Here is a 15218-nt window from a genome sequence, read left to right on the forward strand (position 1 = left end):
TTAATTAAAATCAACAATTAAAACAACTAGTACATCAATACTCCCAGAACTAGGGAGTTTAATGTATGCTCAAGTCTGCACACGTCCTGATATATCATTTATAGTGGGAGTGTTAGATAGATACTTGAGCAATCCAGACATGGATCATTGGATAACTGTTAAACGTGTAATGCATTATCTGAAGAGAACAAAGGATTACATGCTCACTTGAAGAAGATCGAAAGAACCACAATATCCAAACTCTTCCAATCGTATGATTCATGTTTATGAATTCAGGTACACTTCCACATTATGATAGATATATTTTTTGGTGATTCAATATGGATGATCTGAATTATTGAAATTAATTTATTCCAACAAATTTTACTTGAAATGTTTCCTTTACTATTTAAGGAGTGGGTGCAAACAATTAGCAACAATACATTTTATCATAGACATTCAAGTTTCACATACTGTAAAACTATTTCAATCTATACATATCATGTTCACAAAACGAAGTCATAAATTTTATTTCTTTGTTCTCTTTAAAGTCCAAAACCACATCCTACACGTTATTAGTGCTATAAACCTCACACCTTCACAAATCCATGATCAAATTACAAAGAAAAAGGACATTTATTTATAATATTTGTCTAACATCATGTTAACATACTCCAACCAACAAATCAGAGTATATCAACACAAAACATGTCTCCTTCAATGGACACTAATTTGCTTAACATCCTTTTTTTGCTGCTGAGTCCTAGGAATGGTAATAGTTAAGACACCATCCTTCAACTCGGCCTTAATCTCATCAGCTTTAGCATCATCAGGCAAAACCAAATTGGTATCATAGTAGCCATAGCTACTTGAAGACCAATACTCATCATCATCCTCCTCTTCTTTTTCCTCCTTGTGTTCACCCTTTATCTTTAGCACACCATCATCAATAGTGATTTTCACATCCTCCTTCACAACTCCGGGCATGTCGTATCGCAGCTTGTAGTGGTCGTCGCGCTCCTTAACCCGGCCGGTCAAGGACCATGGTGTCAAGTTCATGTTGTCAAATAGCCTGTTGATGTTCTCACTTGCTTGCATCAATGCATTTCCAAGCCCTGAAGGGAAGAATTCTAGCAACCAACAAGCAATAATAAGTCATGTATGTATGTATTTACGGGTAAAGTATATTTTTTATCCATAAAGTATACTTTTTATCCCTGAAATTTGACAAAAATTTTAAAAATATCCAAAATTTTATTTTGTTTTAATTTTGTCCCAAAAATTTTTAATTTGCATCAAATATACTCCTAACAACTAATTTTTCAAAAAATTTAAGATCAATTCAATAACAATTTCATAAGAACAACCTTCAACACAAGCAAATCAAACGTAATTTTCATGTATTATTGTTAGATTAGTCTTAAATTTTTTGAAAATTTAGCCGTCGAAAATATATTTGATGCAAATCGAAAGTTTTTGTGATAAAATTAAAACAAAATTAAACTTAAGAATATTTTTAAAATTTTTGCCAAACTTTAAGAACAAAAAAAATATACTACCCATATATTTATGTTTACTTGTGTTTCAAGTCATCTACACATTTTTTTGTTTTAAAAATTTAAAACAGAACTAAAAATTTAAAACACATTTATTAACAACTTCTAACTATTAACTTCATGTTAATTTTCAGCATTTGAATTTTCATATCTTTTGCCCAATCTACCCAAACAAACATAGAGTCTGCTGTCAAAGTACTATTTTTTAAAAGAAAAAGTTGACTTTAAAATTAATTAAACTCCTTTTCTGAGAATAAATCTATCTGATCACTATTGATATAAGGCAATATTCACTATGATATCAATATCTCTTAATAATGTGTGTTATGTGTAAACCATTTTACAAAAACAGAGAATTATGATTGTTTTACTTACCAATAGAAGAGCGTTATGCATAATATTGCACAACTAAATTTAAAAAAAAAAAGCAGTATACATTATTCTCAATTATTTCATTCAACATACACATACTAAAATTTGTAGAATTTTGTTAGATATATTAAAATGAATTAAAACAAAAACTAATAAATTTGAATGTTAGGCAGAGAGAGGGGTGGTTGAGAATTACCATAAAGTTGAGGGGTGGTGAAATCAGTTAAATCATTAGTTTCATTCCTTCTCCAAGGCCATGATCTCCTGCTCCTCCTCCTAGGGAACAGCCTGGACCTTCTCCCACCAGATGATGACACAGCTATCTCACTCCCTTCAGATTTCTCACTTGCTGATGAACTTGCAAACCTTCTTAATAACTCATTCCCAAACCTCCGTGATGATGAACAATTAGCCACCCTTTCTTCAACCTTCTTCATAGCCAAACGTGCCAAAGCCATCTTTGCTAACTATCTATTCTTCAATAGAAATGGTTTTTGTTTTGCTCTAACTTCTCTTGTGTTATGTTGTTATATTGAGGAACTTAAATAGTTGGCTTTGGATGCTTATAGAACTCTCTAAGAGATTCTACCACACAATAGCAATATAGAACCGTCTCGAAGAATTTTCACACTAGTCTTATCTAAGTAATTATTAGTAATAGTTTGTCAGAAAAAAAATTTATTAGTAAATAGTAATAAATAATATGTTTATTATACTCATGTTAATATTAGTTTTTTATGTATTATTTATTTATTTTTATATTAATAGTTTAACATTAAAAAATAATTTATTAATGTGACTAATTTATTTATTAGAAATACTATATTTTCTATTCAAGTAGAGTAGAGTGTTCGAGATGGAAAATGCACCAGATTCCATGTCTTTCGTGATATGCAGAGAAAGAACTAGACGCTTTTTTTTTTCACTAAAATCTATTTATTGGATTTTCCAGAAACATCAGTTACCTCCACTTGTTTTTGGTAAGACAAATTACCTTCCCTTTTTTTATTTTGGTCAAGGATTACCTTCCCTTTATTAAAATAAAAAAATCTTTGGGCCAGGCCCAAATAGACACATTTTCTACACCAAAAAAAAATTGAACCAATTCCCATTGTCTTGCATGATGATTAAGATCTAATTTAACAGAGGAGCCACTCCAATAAAGACGTCAAAAATAATTTTTTTAAAGATGTTTTTTAATAATTAAAATTTAACACATATAATCGATTAAATCGTGTTATTTTTGCCAAAATTAGGTCAGATAAATTAATTTAACCAAAAAATAGTGAATCAAATTTTGATTCGGTCTAAATTAATATTATTTTTTATAAAAAATTACTACAATATCCTTATTATAGAACATGACTAAAATACTCTTATTATATATATAAATTTTGAAAACTCTAAATCCTAACTCTACGACAACAGAGAAAAAAAGAGCTAGAATTTAGAATTCTCAAAATTAATATATATAATAAGAATATTTTAGTCATTTTTTATAATAAGGGTATTGTAGTCATTTTTTATAAAAAAAATAATATTAATTTCGACCGATTCAAAATTGGATTCACCATTTTTCGGTCAAATTAATTTGTCTGGCCTAATTTTGACAAAAATAACATGATTTAATCGATTATATATGTTAAATTTTAATTATTAAAAAACATCTTTATTTAAAGATGTCGAAGCGGCTCCCTTTAACAAAAGATGGAGCAAATGTTTGCATGCTATCATCAACAAAGGGTTGATTTTTTTTTCAAAACTTGCCTCTAGATACCAAAGACACTGCCAGAATCATTCAACTAAACAAGAGTAAAAAGTATAATACGACTTTCTAAGGGATTTGATAGAGAAAAATTCCCTCCAAATTGGCATGTTGAAAATTTTGATATACAAACTGCATTTACTGCCAATCTTCCTCTTCCAACTGAAGCATATAACTCATTATTTCAGGGACTTAACCAAATAGGCGGCGCAACCTCAATCTTCGACCGGTCAGTCGTATAGGCCTTCCTGTTCCCAGACCTCCACAAGAAAATCTACCATTTCCTGTCAAAATTGGTGTAACCAATGTAACAAATTGTTATCAGCTAATCAAATTTTCACTTGAAAGATCCTGATGGTTTAGAAGTTTGGGCTTACCGCAAGAGAGACGGGCTGCCGGAACGGCTTGCTGGTTCCTAATAAACTCTCATATGTGGCATTCCAACTGCAAAGCCAAAAAATGTTGGCAAGGCACAGACAATGAGTTCTGATAAGATCAAGAAACAAAGAAGGAAATCACAATTATTGACAGAAGATAAAGTTCATCATTGGTCACTTATGGGCATCATATTAGACCAATTTGAATAACTTCTGCAATACGCAACGCCAGCATGGTGTGTTGCTGTGTGCCATAGGAGTTTCAACATAGAATAGATTGATTTTCTTTCTTCTCTACGGGTCGAAGAAAGGTAGAAAAGTAAACTCATTCCAATATTATCACACAAAGATGTATAACAATATGGATATAATATAACCTCAATGTGCAATAAGATTGACAATATGGTACAAAAATCAGGACAGAGGAAGGAATATAACATACCAAGAGTAGAATTACATTGATCCTAAGAGGAAATTATAGAAACAAGCAAATGGACTATGGACCCAACAAGGTAATTTACCTCAATTTAGGTTCGCGCGATTGTTGTGATCGGTTCTCAGGTCTTTTATCTCCTACCCAACGTTGCCGAGTCTGATTCCAGAGAATAAGACCTGCAACCAGAAGTATTTTAATGCACTATGGAGTAAAACAGATAATGATAACCAAAATTTGGAGTATTTTGCAAATAAGGATACTGCATTACTGTTCAAACTTCAAATAAGATTCTTGAATAATTCAATTTAGCCAAAATAGCAACATAGTCTACATTTCCTAAACAATATCTTATATTTTGTGTCATTTACTATCCATTAACAGACTCATTATGTGTTAGCTTTAGCATTGTTGGAAAACAATGTCTTTGGTTTTGAACAATAAAAGCTTTGAAGAAATACCATGATTTACAAATTCTTCGGGGTTACTGGTCTTGGAAGCACTAGGCAGAGCCACAGGTAGGTTTGTCGTACCAATCGAGGACATGCTTCGTTGCGACTGACCAATACTATTGTCTATGTCATGTGTGCTGGTGGTCCAGAAATCCTCTGAAGAGGTAGGTCTCTTTACCGACTCTGCGGTACCTTGATTTTGCAATTCATTTGATGGTAAATCCGTTGTAGTAACTACTACAGGCTTTCTATAGCATCCCACACAAGCACTGCACTGTTTCAATTAATTTCAGTTATGCACCATATAATTATACTCATAACATTGTCTCGAAGCAGCCATCGTAAATCGAAAACTGAAAATCGATTAGCACACAATGCAATCTAGTCATTCTAAGTTATAAACTTTTAGATCCATATAACCAATCAACAAATTTATACTAAAACATATAAATACACACAACACAGGACGACTAGTCTCGGCATAGCAATAAGATTGCTGTCTTGTGACTTGAACATCAAATTCATAGGTTCAAATTCTGAAAGCAGCCTTTCAATTTGCATAGGTCAAACTGTAATCAACTATATTGAGCCGACTTTTCTATATATACAGAAAAGCACAAGAACAAACATAAAAAGTTTCCCATTTTCAACTACTTGATATTGTTTCTGTGGTTGGTCTCAGATTTTATGAGGAAAGAAAATGAAAGTTCCACTTATTAACAATGGTTTCATCATATAACTAATCTGAGTTACCCTATTTCCAAAACAGAAATGCTGGCATTGGAGACAATAATCCTCCTTGATTCCAATTCATCAAATTTCTATACAATGCATGAATCAAATTCACAAAAAGGAAAAATTATCATAAATCCACATGATTATCAATCAATATAATGAAAAGTAGAGATACCCATTTAGGCATTTAGCATAAATCTAACTGAAGGGGAACGAAATCAACTTTCTTCAGATACTATGGTTGGATTGAGAAAAAGAAAAAAAACATACCCCATAGTATATGCATGCAGTATCTGAAACACCCCAAAAAGGAAACTTTAGAATCAGATCTAACACAATGAATTTGCAGAGATAAAAGAATCCACAGCAATCCTAACAATTCTGGAAGGAAAAAATTTCAGAACTTTCAAATAAGAGAGAAAAAAAGGAGTGATTATATAATAAGACAAATGCACAAAAAAATAGGGGGAAAAAAAAAACCTTTTTATTTTAATTTTATTTTATTTTGGCCTTTTCCTTCTGATGTGCAAACACAAAATAGGGATGGCTTTTTTGGATGCTTCTCCTCCTTTTTTTTTCTTCGTCCTTTTCCCCTTCTCCTCAGAGAGAGAGAGAGAGAGAGAGAGAGAGTAACGTAATGCAAAGAGTATTGGAATAAATTATGTAGCAATGTGTTAATTATTTGTTGTTAAACTGTAATAATGAATTGGATGATGAAGGTGAAGAAGGTATGAGATTTTGAATCAAGATTTTTTTTTTTTTGGGTGTCTATTTTGAATTAAGATTTCATTTGCTTTGTGGTTTTTGCATTGAGTTGCAATAAGAAATTGTTGTTTAGAATTAGATTTGATTTGATTCAACTGCTTTGTTTGTTGCTATTCCTATTAAGACAGTAAATTCAAACAATCTTATTAGGATCTTTACAATAAACTTGATATTTAAAAATAGTTAGATAATTTAATAAATTTAATTATAATATTATTTAATAATTTTTAATTATTAATTTAAAAAAAAATATTTTTGTTTAAATTTTGACCATAAATATAATAAATTCGAATTAACTTGTAAATTATACTATTGAATATTCAGTATAAGAGAAACGAATTAGATGGTAACAAAAAAAAATTGTGTTTGACTGAGTTTATTTTATTATTTATCGAATTTTTTTATTTTATTAGACAAAATTGCTGTCTATTAACATATAAACTTAGTATTCGTATTGGCTAAATCTGATCTTATTAACTGCTATGTATACATAATTTCCATCTAAATTAAAAATTTTAAATCCATAACTTGTGCCATTCACACCTTGGCCCCTGCTTCTTTCAATTTTCTTAAAAATAGCCCCTAGAACACATACAAACTACATAGAGGACCCAAAAAACAAAGAATTAACAGGAAAAGGATCCTCCCTAGTTTTTTAACAATTGATAAAATACAATATAATTTATTATCTTTGATTTGAGTAAAACCAAAAATAAATAAAAGAGAAAAAACAATGAATGGTTAGATTGAATATTGAATATCATCCAGTTTTTTTTCCATTTGAGAGTATCTACTCCCGAATTAACATATCAGCCCAGAAAAAGGGTATCAATCACCCGACGGTCCCACAAACCGAGTTAAGTCTTAGAATAATAATAATGAGATTTGCGTTGTGCACTAAAATTATTATTAAAATTTTAATTTATTAATTATATTTTTAAAATTAACAAAATGTACTACATTAGTTTTTGATCATTTTTCCGTTAATGATATGCTAATATAACTTAATGATGTAGATTGTTAATGACACGTGTCATTCTATAGTTTAACTACTTGTAATATTACAATAATAACTCAAACAATGACATATGATATGATGAACGGTTGTACCATGTATTATAATACTATTTGGGCTGAGTTTGGTAAAACTTTTTGAAGAGGTGTTTGTGCTTTTTAAAAGTATAAGTACCTCATTTTGCCTTTGGTAAATTAAAAAGTCTAAGTGTGTGTTTGGATTACAGTTTGCAAACCAGAGTTTACATAAAATTGATTTTGTAAAATTGATTTTGATGATAAGTTAGTTTGGGTTAACGTGATTTATGTTTGGTAATCTTTGTATTAAAATTGATTATAGTAAAATAAATGTTGTTTGGATTATACTACTCAAAATCACTTTTAGATGAAAAATTACTAAAATAGACATCAATTTTATATACCTGCAAAATCAGAATACTATAAAAAATAAAAATATAAAAGAGAGTACTATAAATTTTATAATGTCACACAAAAAGAAAATATTCTATAATTTTTTTTAGTATCGTCAGTACTCTTTAATTTAGTATTATTTTAGACTATAAATTTTTATTATTTATGACTTTATTGTTACTTATAATTAATTTTTTATTTATTTTGTCATTTTTTATAGGATCATAATTTATATTATTCAAAATTTTGATAATAAACGTAGTATATAATAATTACAATTACAAATTTTATAAATTCAGAATAAAAAATAAAAAAAATTAATACAAAACAAAAATAGAGTACATCAAAGAATAGAAAAAAAATTATACAGATAAGAAATAATAAAAATTTCATAAAACCAACAACATATGTCATATGAACAAAAAAAATATCATAAAACGTAAATAAAATTCATATGAATAAAATCAAATAAAAATAAAAAAATTTCAATTTGTTAGTGATTGAAATAAATCTGAACTTTGATGAAAAAAAATGGAACTAAAAAATTATGAAGAAGTAGGAAGAACTATAAAGAATGACTGTGAAGATAATAGTTACTAGTATCATTCTTATAGAAGAAAATGAAGGGTATGGTTGGTAAAAAAGAAATATTTGAGCTTCTCCTAAACGTGAAACGTAAAACGTGAAACGCAGAAGCTACAAATTTGAGCTTCTCCTAAACGTAGGTTCAGAGGCAGAATCAGTTCTGCGTTCACAAAGATAAAATTTGCCAAACATCAAAGTGAAACTTTCAAGAAGCTCAAACGGGCTTCTCTCCTCCCCAACGTGTTTGCCAAACACACCCTAAGTGTTTGTGTTTGCGACTTTTAAAAAAGTTAGGGATGCTTTTGAAAGCACCTGAGAGGGAGCTTTTTAAAGTTGACTTGTGCTTATCAAAATTAAAAAAAAAATTAATATAATAAATATTCAAAATTACCATTATTAATTATTAACACCAGATTTCATTTATTTTCCCACACATATTTTTCGCCAGTATATTACTATTGAAATACTCATATATTTATAATTTCTCAACCTAACCTTCACAAATTCATAATTTTCATATATTTTTTATTTTTCAACACAAATACATCTCTATCACATATTAGGTATGAACTTCTATCTATTTATATTATTTTTTGTGCGTTATTTTTGTATTTTTTAGTAGATGTTTATTTTTCTCTATTCTTTAAAACGTGAAGAAGGAGACCTGATTTATGAAAACCAATCATAAAATTTTCGTACACCAACTTCATGAACATTAGTCAAAATTATAATAACAACATATATATACATATGTAAATATAGGTATATAATTTTACTTGAGATATGTGTCATATTTTCTGTTATTTGTAAAAGTGAGTCAATATATATAGATGGTAATGGACGTATCAGTACTAACATTGGATTACATACAAATTTTATTATTGACTAATGATAACTCTATTTATATTAATATAGAGAGTAAATCAAATAAATATTTAAATTATTGGTCTCTAAAATTTGAAAAAAAAATTATTCTTCGTTATAAATATGTTTATTATAATTTTTTTAATTTTTAAAAGCTGTTTTACCAAACACAATTGTAGTGCTTGTGCTTATTAAAAGCTATTTTTAACGTAATTTTACTAAACGCAAGTGCGGCCGCTTTAAAAAGTTGTCTTTTAAAAGCTTTCATAAGTAAAAGTAAAAGCTTTACCAAACCAAACATTGACTACATATCAGCTTGCACTACGTGTTACAATATTATTCATTCACATATCGTTTGTTATATTATCATTGTAGATATACTAAATCGGTCCTTAATTTTTCTTTTGACTCATTTTTATCTCTGAAATTGAATGTTATGCACTAAACTAATCTCTTCATCCATTTTTTAAATTTTTTTTATATAAATTTAAAATTTTCAATATCTTTAAATACACTAATTTTAGTTTTATTTTTTCACATGTTATTTAAATACAAATATTTTTATAAAATATCTTTAAATGTTTAGTTTTAATTATATAATCTTTTATAATAATATGATCAAATAAAATAAATAATTTATGATAATATTTTAAAAAATTATTAATCAAAATACATAAAATAAAAAATACAAACTAAAAAAATTAATTTATTCATTTTAATTAAATTAAATAATTAATATAATTGATTAGCTATAGTTAATATAATTAAGTAAAATAGATTAAAAAATACTTTCAAAATCATACTTATGTCAGCTAATCTGTTGATTAAAAAAATTGGTTTTAATAATATATAATAGATTTTTATTATGGACTTATTTAGATATTATTCTCAAAATTTTTTTTTTAAATTATATTTTTTAAAAAGATTTTTTTATAAAAATAAAAGTAATTTATATTTGGATATCTCATATAAAAATATCTTTTTATTTATCAATTATATTTGAATAAAATAAAATAAAAATATTTTGTTATTAATTTATTAAGTAAAAAACATTTTTTTAAATATTTAAAAAAAATATACAAATTATAATTTCTTAAAAGATATTTTTTATTTTTCTAATACTTTATTTTTATTATTAAAAATTTACCAACCGAACTTAAAAAAATAAAAAAAAAGATTTTCTTAAATTTTTTTTTTTATGGATTTAATAGGCTCCAACACAGGCTATACACACGCTATATAAAGTGCATTGAGTGACTGAAATAAAGGTTTCTGTTTTTTTGGCATGAAGATGAAAACGAAAAATGGGGACGACAAGATCAGCGCCTTATCGGATGAGTTGCTCCTCCACATCCTCTCCTTTCTCCCCATCACCGACTCCGTCGCCACCTGCTTTCTCTCTCGCCGCTGGCGAAACCTCTGGGATCGTCTCTTCGTCTCAGACTTTGACTTTGACGACGGCGACCGCCAGATTGATTTCGTGGAATTCGTGAACGCCGGGGTTATTATAACCCGCCGCAAGGAACCCAACAACATCTGCAAGTTTCACCTCTTGTCTACGTCTTCCACTGTTGACATTCAGAGCCCACTTGCCACGTGGATTTCTGCTGCTCTTGGGCCCCACTTGCAAGAAATCTCCATCACTCTCTCATCTCCATGTTTCTTCCCTCGCTGCATTTTCAGGTATTATTCTTTCATTCTTATTCAATGTTTTCGTGTCTTCAACGAGATGCAGTTTCTAGAGAGATGCATGCCGAAAATGTGTGTGAACCATCAAATTAGAGAATAAAGATTTTAGAGATTTGGATTTTAGGATCTAGGGTTTAACAGATGTGTATGTTGTTTTAATTTGTAAAATATTAAAAAACTAAATGTGTATTCGTTTTAAATTAAGGTGAAAATTTAGATGTAGTTAACTTCCACTTTTTAATTTGAATATGGAAGTAAAAGTGGTGGTGTTGGACTACGGGAAATATAGGTACTTCACACCCATGTGGTGTCAGTGCAACAGAACTCGGACCATGCGAGTTCTAAACGGACGGTCCGAATTGCGTTTGATATTTCATTTCATAAAAAAATTGACAACAACAAACAATTCGAGGGTCCGTTTTTTAGTTTCCGAAATTTATATTTGCCCAACCACAAGTCGGACCGGATCCTCTGATTTGTGTTCTCTAAATTTTTTTCAATTTTTTAAACACAAATAGGCAGATCTGATTTGTGTACTCCCACAATTTTAAAAAATATTAAAAATTACCATGTTAAAATATATCACTCATTTTGCTTTCATATCAAAAAAATTTTCATGTGAAGTTAATAACTAAAAATGATTAAATAATTTAAAAAATTAGACTAAATTTTAGCCTAACAGTTCTTTTCACCTTAAATTAAATTTACTTATAATTAGCATCTAATTCTTCTTCTTATTATTGTTACTATTTTTGTTTGTGCTTTATATTAAACATTTAATCATTTATAGATGTAAGTCGCTGGTGTCACTCCGCTTGGAATGTCGTCATATGCATGTTGAGATGATTGCCAATGCCTACCAGTTGCCATCACTGAAGAAATTAGAATTAAAAGTCTGCTCAGCAAGCTGCTTAATTTCACTTTTGTTGTGCTGTCCAAATCTTGAAACTCTTAAGCTCGATTTCTATAAAGGTCATACACCTCTACTGCACATTGGTATGCTCTCTTCATTGAAGAGTTTAACCCTTTTAGGTCTTGGCAAAGAAGTTGGTAGCATCACTATAAACACCCCACTTCTTGAGCACCTTAACATCAACCTAAAATCAACCAAGTGCGGCACCTTATCAGTAACAAGCAATTTGCACAGCTTGGTCCATGTGCATCTTAACATTGTTCATCCTGTTGGAGATGTTGTCAAGCTTCTCAACAAACTCTACATGGCACAAAGCCTAAGTTTGAATGTAGCAACAATCACGGTAATTTTTTATAATAAATATGTTTGTTTAGAAATTAAAATGACAATATTTATGTATAACGAAACAATTAGCCATCAAATCAACTACCAAGTATTACATCTATTCTTTAATATATTTTTAATGTGTATTTTAAGCTGATTTGGTAATTGATTTTCGATATATACAATATGATTGTATATGATATATATAATTAATACTACATTACAAGAATATAAATCTTTTAAAGTTATATTGAATTTATCTTGACATTACATTATAAATTATAGTACAAAAAATTTATAGAATTAAACTATTTTTACAAAAAAATCGTAGGATGGAGGACAAAAATTGTTGTTGGATAAAAAAATTATTAGGTTTCTGTCGACAAAAAATTAAATAATAAATTTTTTAGTTTTTAGTTATTATTTTCATGTGAAAGAATTTAATTTATTAATAATTAATTTTAATATTCATTATCTAAAATTTTAAAAAATTTAATGGGTATATTTTTATATTTGATTAGTGTTAATTTTATTGTACAAATAAAAATAATTAATTTATGCTTATTATTTAAAATTCATATTTTTTGATATACATAATAACATGGTTGTTATATGTAATTAGTATTTCAAAAATGTTATTCGTATATTAAATTAGTCATTAAAATGAGTCACTAATATATTTATATATAAATATATGTGATTTAATTTATTTTTAATATGTATTTATATTTTAATAAATATTTTATGCTAACAATTAACTTTGGTAGCTGATTTTAACGTATACTTAACATAACCATTAATTTTTGTTACTTTTCGTGTATGCAGAACTTTCACGAGGGTCGGGGCATGGAATTTCCAGAATTTCATCGTTTGGTTCGTCTAGAATTGATCGTAAATTATTTAGATTCGAGCTTCGTAATGAACGTACTTCAACATTGTTGTGTACTAGAATCTTTCCAAATTCATTGTTTGGAACATCGCAGGGTACGATATAACTACTTCTCTGTTCTCTCAACACGTTTCATCTTCAATATATCATACGTGTTATCTTTTTTTTTATGTAAATATATTTATTTGAGACGGTTGAAAACTTCAAATAATTTGATATGTTTGATTAAAATGTTTATCATTTAACTAGAGAACAAACAAATATTAGTTAACTTCAATCAATAAACAAATAAATTTAATCTTTCACAATTTTTAAATTTTTTTTTTTAATATCTTTTTTCGTTTTATTTTTTCTTTTCTTTCAACGTCACAATTTCATCCATCACAATCTCCTTTAATCACATCAAATTTTAAACCCTAAATTCAATTTCTAAATTTTAAAAAACAACTCTATTTTATTTTATTTTTAAATATTTTTTATTTAAATTTTAAATATTATTGTTGTTTTTAATTTTAAATATTTTTTTAGTGTTTAATTATTGTGAGCTGATATTCAAATTTCTTAGCTGAATTAGTGTTAGCTCTCTAAACTTTCAATTGCTTAACATAACATATATTATTGTATTAACTACATCTTAACTTTTATCTTATAAAAATAGTATTCATGTGAGTAACTATTTGTTAATTTAATTTGTTTTATTATTGTTGGCAGAAAAGAAAACGTACTTGCTGGACACAGCCAACTGTTGCTCCTTCTTGTGTTGAATCACACTTGAAAACCCTTGAATTTAGAGGATATTGTGATTTTGAGGAAGAACGTACATTTCTGGCTTATTTTCTTGAGAGAGGACTTGTTTTGAAGAAAATGAAAATCTTCCATGGCTTCAGAAACTTATCGGTAGATAAAAAACATCAAATTCTCAAGACATTATGTACTTTACCAAGAAGCTCTAACATATGCCAACTTATGTTTGATTGACCCATCCTGTTATTTCATACGAATATTATATACTTGAATAGATTTGATTATAGTATTGTTTAATAAAAATGCTGAAACATTTCATATAATTCTTAGAGGCATGTTACACATACAAGTCTTTTTGGTTTATAAGTCTTATAAATTGGCACAAATTCAACAAAAAACACGCATTACACTCCCACATTTAAGAGTAAATAAACGCACGTTATTCAATCACTTTTTGTTTCCAAAGCGTGCTACTCACCATGCATTATGAACGACTCATCTTCTTCTTCCTCCATGAAAACGAGTTTCTTGCCAAATTTGAAGATAATAGAACTTCAGAAATACACCCAAACGATTACAGAAATACACCAAAAAATTATAGAAATACACCCAAACGGTTACCTGAAAATTCACCCAAAGGATTACAGAAATACACACGATTCAAAGCGTGTTAACATAAATAATTTGTAAAAATTTGTATAAAAAAATACTTGTATGTGAAGAATTATTCTAATCCTTAATCATTGTTTTTTAATTTAGTTTAAAAGTTGAGATTCCATGAAAATAAAATTTCATATACAATTATTTTTAGTCTATTTTTTTTTTCTCGTATTACTAGTTGGAGTTTCAAACATTCACCTAATGCCAAGTTTGTTCTAAGAACATAGAAATTTACGTGTCGTGTACGTACGCTAGAGCGTACACGTGTCCATGATCACATTACATGTGTGAAAAGAAACAATGCAATAAGAGAAAATTTTCACACATTGAAACATTTTTGATAGTGTAACACAAAAAGGTAGTCCTAGATAGCCATCCACTTGTGAGAACTAAATTTAGTAATAAGGTTCATTCTTCACATGATTTTTTAACTTGCTAATTATTACACGTCTCGTCGCTTATGTGCGTTTTATTAAACCACAAAAAAAGTTGAAGAAAACATATTTAGGGTAGTGTTTTTGTCTAATCTATATTGAATATATATAATAAAAAAGGTGAAAACTCAGGTGAAGTCGACTTCACGTGAAGTTAATATCTGAGAGTCGTTAGATAAAAATTTAGTCAAATCAGTCAAATCATCTAACGGCTCTCAGGTATCAATTTCACGTAAAGTCGACTATACCTGAGTTTT

At 28.4% G+C, this 15218-nt stretch overlaps 3 protein-coding genes across 4 annotated transcripts; 1 reads left to right on the forward strand and 2 right to left on the reverse strand.

Annotated features, from left to right (window-relative positions):
• Positions 1–484: 484 nt before the first annotated feature.
• LOC107618618 (HSP20-like chaperones superfamily protein) lies at positions 485–2520 on the reverse strand. Its single transcript, XM_016320727.3, has 2 exons — positions 2104–2520; positions 485–1109 (listed from the first exon to the last, which is right to left on the reverse strand). Exons 1-2 carry the CDS (start codon positions 2363–2365, stop codon positions 697–699), a joined length of 675 nt encoding a protein of 224 aa, XP_016176213.1. The 5' UTR covers positions 2366–2520; the 3' UTR covers positions 485–696.
• Positions 2521–3640: 1120 nt separating this feature from the next.
• Positions 3641–6317, reverse strand: LOC107618619 (uncharacterized). 2 transcript variants are annotated; one of them, XM_088497865.1, is made up of 6 exons: positions 6150–6317; positions 5940–5962; positions 4944–5203; positions 4571–4661; positions 4050–4116; positions 3641–3956 (listed from the first exon to the last, which is right to left on the reverse strand). In XM_088497865.1, the coding sequence occupies exons 2-6, from the start codon at positions 5942–5944 to the stop codon at positions 3903–3905; spliced, it is 477 nt and encodes a 158-aa protein (XP_088353991.1). In that variant the 5' UTR covers positions 5945–5962; positions 6150–6317; the 3' UTR covers positions 3641–3902. The 2 variants fall into 2 exon arrangements, with proteins under 2 accessions (XP_088353991.1, XP_016176214.1); XM_016320728.3 differs by having other exon boundaries at positions 5940–6050; positions 6150–6315.
• Positions 6318–10593: 4276 nt separating this feature from the next.
• LOC107618617 (F-box/FBD/LRR-repeat protein At4g26340-like) lies at positions 10594–14101 on the forward strand. The gene is made up of 4 exons (XM_016320726.3): positions 10594–10991; positions 11788–12253; positions 13060–13218; positions 13835–14101. Exons 1-4 carry the CDS (start codon positions 10594–10596, stop codon positions 14099–14101), a joined length of 1290 nt encoding a protein of 429 aa, XP_016176212.1.
• Positions 14102–15218: the final 1117 nt, after the last annotated feature.

Source organism: Arachis ipaensis, chromosome B9 (genome assembly GCF_059453495.1).
Source record: "Arachis ipaensis isolate K30076 ecotype BB chromosome B9, ASM5945349v1, whole genome shotgun sequence".
Taxonomy (NCBI): domain Eukaryota; kingdom Viridiplantae; phylum Streptophyta; class Magnoliopsida; order Fabales; family Fabaceae; genus Arachis; species Arachis ipaensis.